We start from the raw sequence: 9,421 nt of genomic DNA on the forward strand, positions 1-9,421 counted from the left end.
TTCCGGTGCGGTTGCACCGACGTCTTTCCGGTGCGGTTGCACCGACGTCTTTCCGGTGCGGTTGCACCGACGTCTTTCCGGTGCGGTTGCACCGACGTCTTTCTGGTGTGCTTGCACCGACGTCTAGACTCTGATAGAATAAGTACCAGGCTTTTTTAAAAAAAAAAGTACTCAGGTTGATACATTCAACTAAAAATTCTTCAAGGTGGTGCCCCAGCATGGCTGCAGTCTAATGACTAAAACAAGTAAGATAAAATTTAGAGGTGTTCTTGTCATGGTCATCTTGTTTGTTTTGTCCAGTGTTTTTTCTTTCTTTTTTTCAAGACACTTGGCTTTATTTTGAACCAGGCTTATTTTAGCTACTATTTCTAGCAAGTTCAGTTACCATGCAGGGGTTACCTTGTTGACTTGTTTGGTCAATTTGAATGTTTAAAGGTATTGGGGGAAGTCTCGTGTTTAAACAAATGAAGAATAAAATCTAACTAGTCTTCCAATATATTTATTGTTTAGGAGCCAAAAACTGAGAAAGATGAGGAATATTGCCGTAAGGTGAATGAATATCTCAACAACCCACCCAGTCCAACTGCAAACCGAAACAATGCTCCTGACCATTCTGGTTTGGGTAAGTTATTATTTCAATACACTATTATTATTATTATTATTATTATTATTGTATTATAGATTGATGTAACTCTTCACAAAAGTAAATGGACAATAAGAAGAGTGATGCGATTTGTAATAGAGATCATTTATTTAACAGATTGAACAATATTCAACAGATCGTCTGTCTTCTTTGGGTTCCAAATATAAAATGAAAAAAATTCATAGAAACACAGAAATTCTATTACAAATTGCATCATCTTCTTCTTCTTCTTATTATTATTATTATTTCACACACTCTTATTATGATGATGGTAAAAGTGGTGAGCTGGTAGAATCATTAGCATGCTGGGCGAAATGCTTCATGGTAATTCACCCGTCGCTATGTTAGTTCAAATTCCGCCAAGGTTGACTTTGCCTTTCACCCTTCCAGGTACCAGGCTTAAATAAAAATAAATACATGGATCAATCCATTAAACTAAAATTTCTTCAGAGTGGTGCCCCAGCATGGTTGTAGTCTAATGACTGAAACAAGTAAAAAATAAAAGATGTTATATTCAAAATATTTTGGGAATGGAAATAATTTTTCTATGTGACCTGGTTGTCTAGTTAAGTTCACATTGCAGCTATGTGGTTTGGATTTAATCACACTGCAAGCACCTTGAGCCGTGCCCTGACGACAGTCAATGTCTCGTGGAATTTTGTAGACTGAATAGTTTGGAAACCAGTCACATGTATGTGTGTGTGTGTGTGTGCATAGCCTAAAGATGTTAGCATCAGCGTAAAAAAAAAAATGGAGAAACAAATATTCTCAAAAATACTTTGTATGGTATTTGTTCTGCCCGAGTTGCACAAACAGTCCCTTGTCACTCTAGCTTTGAGAATGGTAGTTAGCCAGTAATTGGCTCATTGGAAACAGTTTCCCATGCCAAGGAAAAAAAATCTAATGAAGGTCCTTATTAATCCTTTAGCATTTAAATCAGCCATATGTGGCCAAAATATTCTATCTGTTTCATGTTCAAAGTTGCCAGGTCTGGCCTCTTGTACCTATTCTACAATGTCATTCTAAAAATCAACAATCACATCATTGAAATCTCAAAGTTATGATTAATTCAAAACAATGTGAATAAACAAGTATTACATTTAGCAGAGTAATGTGAACGTTAAGGGTTTAAATGATTTTATTAATTGCCTTTTTTGTTTTTTGTTGTGCTAGTTGGAGAAGCCGATCTACATAACATTCTAGGTAACATGAGTCAACAACAGTTAATGCAACTTTTTGGTAAGTCTACTTCTTTTGAACTTTGAGAAATGCATGACTTAATGGTGTAATGTGTCATCTGTATTGTTGGTTAATGATGGCCAGCAATGATGGTTACTCCCTATCATTAACCATCTTGATGGTTAATCCTTTTGTTACTATATTTCTAACTAAAATAGTCTATGTGCTGCTTCTGTTGAATTCTGATATAATCATGAATTTAGACTGGTTTCATAAAATAACTTATTTTGTTTATTAATTTGTAAATATGGTTTTTTTTTTGGAACACAACAAAAGATTTCTAAATAAGTCTTTCATAATTAATTTTTCTCTCTACTGAATCTAATTGCAGTTAAATGCAGGTCTTTTCAGCTAAATGTGAAATGATTTAAATTTTGTTTAAGCATTAACATAGAAAATGAGTTATTAACTAGTTTTCAGCTGGATGCACTGCAAAATTTTTAATATAGAATTGTGCACATTAATGAATTTTTAATTCAGTAATGTGCACAATTGAACTAAAATGCTTAGGTGTTACCATAAAGGGAAAATAAAACAAAATACTGAAATTATATTCGAAGAAAAAGCATAAACTTGAAACACTAATGATACACGTGTGTAATCAAAAGTTGCCTCTCACCTTACAGGTGAGTTGAAATTACAAATAAAATATGGTAAATTAAAAAAAAGTATTTTTTAAAATCTACTTATATATATATATATATATATACAAATTATATTCCTGTCATGAAAACTTGTTAAACATCTATGAAAATAACATCTACTGAGATGTTCATTTAAAGTATGCAGATAATTTTACAGGTGGGATTGGAATGTCAACCCAGAACAGTTTGAATCTGTCAACTCTCCTAAGTCGACCTGTAAATTCAAGTTCGGACAGGTAAGCTGAAAAAACAAAAAAAAAAAGAAGCTATTGGGTCATCCCATAAATAATGTGGTTTTTTTAAATACTTTTTATTTTTCAAAATTAGGATAAACAAAGTTCTTTTTTAATCTAAAATATACTCTCCTTCATTTTCTACAATGCTCTTCCATCTATCTGGTAGACTTGCAAGGCCGCTCTTCCAAAATTCACTTGTCCATGACGAAAAATTCTCCTCCAGTACTGTTGTGACCTTGTCTACAGAATTCATATCTTTTTTGTCCAAATGACTTTGAAGACTGCGGAATAAATGGTAATCAGATAGAGCAATGTCTGGTGAATATGGTCGGTGGTGCATCATTCCCCATTCAAACTGCTCCAGTCTTTGGAATGTCATCCTCGCTGTATGTAGCTGAGCATTATCATTTTGGAAGAACACCTTTTGTCTTGAAACCAAAGATGGTCGTTTTTCTTCTAGTGCTGGTGTCGATGAATGGTTGAATGACCAAATCCACCAGGGTTTGCAGGACATCCTCATTGATATGCCGAATATGCTCTTTTGTCACTTCCATTATAGCTTTGAAAAAATTACAGTTAAAATCGAACTGCACTCTCCAAAACTTGCACTAAGAATAAGGACAAGGTAAAATTACTACCTGCTTTTATAGTAAGTTGATGCAGGTAGTTTATCCCATCCCCTTTCGACTTTTAGTTCATGCAATTGAAGAAAACCGCATTTATGGGATGACTCAATATATATTTAAATTTTTCTCTTAATGATGTTTTGTAATTCAGTATAAATGTGTATATTTTTTTGTTTTGCATTTGAATCTGGAGGAGCAGCAGTGCATGGCATATGCAAAGCATTTGAATACTATTGTGTAAATGATACTTCCCTTGTTATTGCTTAACTCTGGGTCTGCTCTGATTGAGCAGGCCTGTGCTCAAAAGCCATCTAGTCAAGACCATAACTTCTTTTTGTATATCTAGGAGAGAGTTGGTGAATCCGTGATATGTAAGTGTTGCTGGTGTTGTTGGCACTACTGTTGTTCTTATGAACATATATTCTTTGTAACTGTAGAGGACTTCTTTTTTCTTTTTTTCTTTCTTTGTTTGCTGTAAACTTCATGTTGCTAACTTTGTTTTCATTTGCTCTTTATTAGCCCGAGATCACAAACTTCTCAAGGGAGCCGAGCTGAATCTACTTCTAGTGACAGTGTTGCTTCAAGTACCCGTCCCGTGACTGCCACTGCTGCACTCCCTTCGCAGACCACTGAGACAACACCCAGCAGCAGCAGCAGCGGCGGCACCAGTACTACCACTACCACTACCAGCACCACTGCTGCTATTTCCAGCAGTAGTAGCTCTGCAGCAACTAAAACTACGGACACCCCCAGACAACAGATACAGTTGAGTGATTTACAGAGCATACTGTCCAATATGCATGGTAAGTTTTGGTACTCTGGATAACACATGACCCTCATATCACTGCAATTTACTGTTCCCATGTTTCCTACTTATTATTATTATGAAACACCTCAACTAAATGACTGGTTTTAGAATGACAATAGTGATTTAACACTTTCGTTACCATGTTTCTTTCAAACTACAGACTTTGTTTCAATTAAATTTTTAAATAATGAAGAGAAATGCGGCCTCTGTAACACTGTCAAAAGTCATTGAAAAGGAAGCAAGCACAAGGTTTTGCACTTCTCACTAACTACCCCCATCACATGTTCACCTGGTAGTCAGGGATTGAATCTCACACCAACTGTACTACTTTCTGATTAGCAGTTAGTGGGCTTCACCATCAGTACTTGAGCAGTCATCACAACTTGGACCAATGTAAACCAAAATTCCTAGTAGGACAATCCCCAAAATACAAGTTCATGAGGGAGTCTTCTGTGTATTTATTCAACTGGTTACAAATAACAGTTGGTTCTCCTTAAAACTATACGCTTTTAAACATGTATCTTGTATAATGTAAACTTCAATACAGTGTGCTCAAAAACTGGATGGTTCTTGCTTGTATAGTTTTGATCATCTGTCTACTGAAATGGTCCATCATGTAGAGGAGAAACAAGTGTAGGTGGGTTCAAACTTCAATTTCAGAACTGCTTTTCATCTCTATGATCTTATTCCTATTTTCATGATTTATTATCTACATTTTGCCACATAAAAGGCACCCAGTACACTCTGTAAAGGAAGGGCATCCAGCCATAGAAACCATGCCAAAACAGACTGGAGCCTGGTGCTGCCAGCTTCTATCAAACTGTCCAATCCATGCCAGCATAGGAAACAGATATTAAAAGATGATGATGATTTTCTGTTTCTATGACGAGTTCAAATATTCCTGAGAGACATTTGAACTTCTAACAGCTTTTCACTACAGTTTCTTGTGGAGAAAAACAAATTCTTGCTCAGGACTAAAAGGTCCTAGAACACCCCTAGTCAGCTAAGAGTACCTTCTAATAGAATAAATACCAGTTTTTTTGTTTTTTTTTTAAAGTCTGGAGCTTATTCTATCAACCTCTTTTTTGCCAAACCATTGATAGATAGTTTCAAACTCTTGAATTCTCTTCAGCACCAGATACTAAGAGAGGTATTTCTAAACTAAGTAGGAAGCAAAACCTTTTTTTTTTTTTTTTTATTGGAAATCAGTAAATATTTACTAACGGTGCTCTTGGCTGCACATATTTCTTTTGTCTGTTTTGTGAAAAATGTAGGGAAATTTTGTTTTTTAAATATTCTAATAACATTCCATTTAATTTTTTTCAGTTCCAGTTGACAAAGTTCAAGACAGTAAGTACTCCGCACTTATTGTGCCAGTTTTCTAATTGATATAGCAGGAAAAATATGAAATATTTCTGACACACCAGCACTGACCAATTCCCATCCCCACACCTACATACACACATGCATACATTAAGATCATCAGCATTCTCTAACACACACACACCTTCGTTTTGGGATCACTACTACTTTATCTCCTCTTCTTAACTCTCCTGTGTGACCCTTCTGTCCAGCATTCGCCATGATAGATTACTGACCACTACACAAATTTTTTTCTCTCCTTTCTTTTTGTGTTCCTTTCTGTGGAAGAGCGTAGGCTCGAAACGTTAAAGACTTTCTCTATTCCCAAGCGTTATACTGATACATCTACACCACCTGTCTTCGTCTGTTGTTTTTTTGTGAATTCTCCCTATATATATATATGAAATAACAAAGGCAGCTATACACAATATAAAGCCATAAAGGAAAAATTTATTTGTCACTAATTGTGACTAATGATGCAAGGTAGGACCTATATTGCTAGAAAGAAGAGCTAAAAAAAACCCTTTGCTGCGAGTAAGCATAGTTCCATACACTGACAGGGGAGATAACCACCCAACAGCAAGCAAGATCACCATACTAGTCTATTTATGCTTAAAATTAAAGTCTATCAGTAGTGACCACCCCATTGCTTGTTGTCTCTGTCATATATATATATATATATATATATATATATATGCATGACATTGAATCAGTATATTTTTTTGTGTCCTGGTGGTCATCTTTTTCTGTTCTCTTTTCTAAGGTATTGAACTCTCTCAAGTTCTGAAACCAGATGACATCATCCCAATTTTGGCCAATTCCGAGATACAGCAGCATCTTCTGCAATATCTTCCTGAAGGAGAAATGTTGCCTCGCACTGAAGAAGAACTTCGCAATACAGTTCAGTCACCACAATTCCAACAGGTAAATTAGAAACTTGACTCATATTCTGTCAATCTGCATTGCATGTTTCTCCTTTCCTCTCCCTTGTTCTTCAAATTCCACTGACTGGATGTCACTATTGAACTTTTAGAGATTATCTAAATTTGTTCATTTGCATGAACTTCAAACCCACACTGACATTAGCGTGGAAAAGGGTAAAGAAACTAGGTTGTTGTAAAATGCAAATATTTTGTTTGATGTTCTCTTTTCTAAAGTATTGAACTCTCTCAAGCTCTGAAACCAGATGACATCACACCAGTTTTGGCCAATTCTGAGATACTTGGCAATGAAGTAGGGGTTTCCCAAGGATCAGCCCCTTCTTATTCATCATAGTCCTCCAGGCAATAACAGATGAATTCAAGATGGGCTGCCCTTGGGAGCTCCTCTATACTGATGACCTTGCTCTCATAGCAGAATCACTACCAGAACTAGAAAAGAAATTTCAGGTGTGGAAGCAAGGTTTAGAATCGAAGGGCCTTGAGAGTCAATGTTGCAAAAACCAAAATCCTAGTAAGTAGGAAGGCGAACACATCACAAACCCTGCCGATCTGTAGAAAAGGTGTAGGTAGAAACTCCATAAGATGTACCCAGAATCGAACTTAGAATCTTGGAGTTAGTAGCCTGTGCCATATGCCCGTGGGCAATTATGGAGTGAATTTTAGGGGGCTTAGGAATGGGAACCCAGGTTCGAAATTTCTCTAAGACGCTTGATGGAGGGTATATCCGCCGATACGTTGTGTTAACAACAAACAAGATGAGGACAAATATCCATCAAATGTAAATGATGTACATAATTCCTCATCTCTCAAATATAGAACTGTGTTACCTGATCCTCTGTTTCTTTTATTTCAGGCCCTTCAGTCATTTAGTGCAGCACTGCGGTCACGTGAACTTGGTCCATTAATGACACAATTTGGTCTTGGTGATGATGTTGCTAATGCAGCTGCAGAGGGAGGTAGGTGTATTGTTTCTCTGTTGTGAAGTTAAGGCACTCGCTTTCCTTTCCTCCCGAACACTGTGGTTGTGTGGTAAGAAGTTTGCTTCCCAACCGCATGTTTTCGGGTTCAGTCCCACTGCATGGCATCTTGAGCAAGTATCTTCTATTTTAACCTCAAGCCAACCAAAGCCTTGCGAGTGGATTTGGTAGACGGAAACTGAAAGAAGCCTGTCGTATGTGTATCTGTTTGTCACCCCACCATCACTTGACAACTGATGTTGGTGTGTTTACACCCCCATAATTTAGCAGTTCGGCAAAAGAGACCGATAGAAGCACTGAGCTTACAAAGAATAAGTCCTGGGGTTGATTTCTTTGACTAAAACCCAAAGTGGTGCTCCAGCTGCAGGCAAATGATTGAAACAAGTAAGAGTAATCAAACCAGTGAAAGAGCCATTGTGTGGTTGTCTGGAAACAACAGCCAGAATCTATGCCTTAAGTAAAGCCATATTGGACAATATAGAGAGGGAGAAGGGAAATTTTTTTTTTTTTTAATCTACTAAAAAAAAAAAAAAGCATAATCACTGCTGGAATAATTTCGTACTAAACTTGTGAGCTTCTGTGTAGTTACTTGAACTAATTAGAAATAGCTAAAATAAGGCGATGAGCTGGCAGAGCAAAATGCTAAGCGCTGTTTCGTCTGCCGTTACGTTCTGAGTTCAAAGTCTGCCGAGGTCAACTTTACCTTTCATCCTTTTGGGGTCGATAAATTAAGTAACAGTTACGCACTGGGGTCGACTTAATCCCTTTGTCTGTCCTTGTTTGTTCCCTCTATGTTTAGCCCCTTGTGGGCAATAAAGAAATAAGAAATAGCTAAAACTTCCTTGAAAATAACTACCTTAAGTATAGATAGTCATGACTGGAATGCCTTAGGTTTGCGCTGCGAAGGCTGACTGGAGTCGACTTCCAACTCCTTTTCTTTTACAAGTGAGATCTTGAGTTTGATGCTTTTTGTTAGTTTTGATTTAAATTTATTGCTCGTTTTTTTTCTTTTCTCATATAACGTAATTATTTCACAACTCTTGATTTAAACCTTCCACTGAAACGTCATGTGCATTATGTTGATCCAGAGAAAGAACTTAGCAGGGAGGCCAATTGAGTGTCACTTCTTTGATGCTGTTCTTTCTGGACCCTAATTTCAGTAGACCTGTAATCATCAGCTTTCCAGCTGTGGCCATCTTTCCTTTTACTCCCCACCACCCAGGCATAGTTTATTTTGGATTACATTATTCAATGTATCCTTTTATACCTTTTTAAAGCTGGTAGGGTTTGTTTGAGAGGAATTTGGCTGCTATCACTAGCTCATTGCCTTATTCTAAGATAGACATGCCTGTACCTATGCATGGCTAATGACTATGTGGTTGAGAAGTTTGCTTTTCAATCACATGGTATAGGGTTCAATCCTACTTTATAGCAGCACCTTGGGCAAGGGTCTTCTACAATACTTTAGCCTCAGGTTTGCTAAAACCTTGTGAGTGATTTAGTAGACAGAAACTGAAAGAAGCCTGTTGTCGTATGCATTTGTATTTCCGTGTCTTGACATTATGTGATGGTTGAGTATCAGCCATTCAAATAGTGGACTTCATTTCTAGTCAGCTCTGTAAACATATCCAGTCTTGGTGACAGGAAGGGCATTTAGTCATAGAAAAATTTGCCTTCAAGTTCCACTTGACTGATTCTAGTCTGGAAAATAATGCTTGCATAGGTTTAGATCAATGATGATGATGATGATTTATTTACATTTGTTTCAGTTGTTTGCCTTGCAAACATTTTTTTTTCTTTTTTCTCTGAAGTATGTTAGTTATTCTGTGTTGATAACCAACCAGTCAGTGCTCTGGCAGAAGAGATTTAACTAAATAATAAAGAGTGTCAGAAGTAGCATTAATACCAAAAGGTAAAAATATTCACCACTTTTGTATTTCAATGT

General features: G+C 36.7%; 1 protein-coding gene across 1 annotated transcript in view; it reads left to right on the forward strand.

The window, feature by feature from the left end:
- The window catches only part of LOC106874785 (proteasomal ubiquitin receptor ADRM1), an 18,171-nt gene that overhangs the window by 7,556 nt on the left and 1,194 nt on the right, over positions 1 to 9,421 (forward strand). The window contains exons 3-9 of the mRNA XM_014922638.2: positions 511 to 622; positions 1,817 to 1,882; positions 2,684 to 2,762; positions 3,908 to 4,191; positions 5,523 to 5,546; positions 6,322 to 6,482; positions 7,353 to 7,455. Coding sequence (XP_014778124.1) covers positions 511 to 622; positions 1,817 to 1,882; positions 2,684 to 2,762; positions 3,908 to 4,191; positions 5,523 to 5,546; positions 6,322 to 6,482; positions 7,353 to 7,455 — 829 coding nt within the window. The remainder of the gene's footprint in view (positions 1 to 510; positions 623 to 1,816; positions 1,883 to 2,683; positions 2,763 to 3,907; positions 4,192 to 5,522; positions 5,547 to 6,321; positions 6,483 to 7,352; positions 7,456 to 9,421) is intronic.

The sequence above is a fragment of the Octopus bimaculoides genome, chromosome 23 (genome assembly GCF_001194135.2).
Source record: "Octopus bimaculoides isolate UCB-OBI-ISO-001 chromosome 23, ASM119413v2, whole genome shotgun sequence".
Lineage (NCBI taxonomy): Eukaryota > Metazoa > Mollusca > Cephalopoda > Octopoda > Octopodidae > Octopus > Octopus bimaculoides.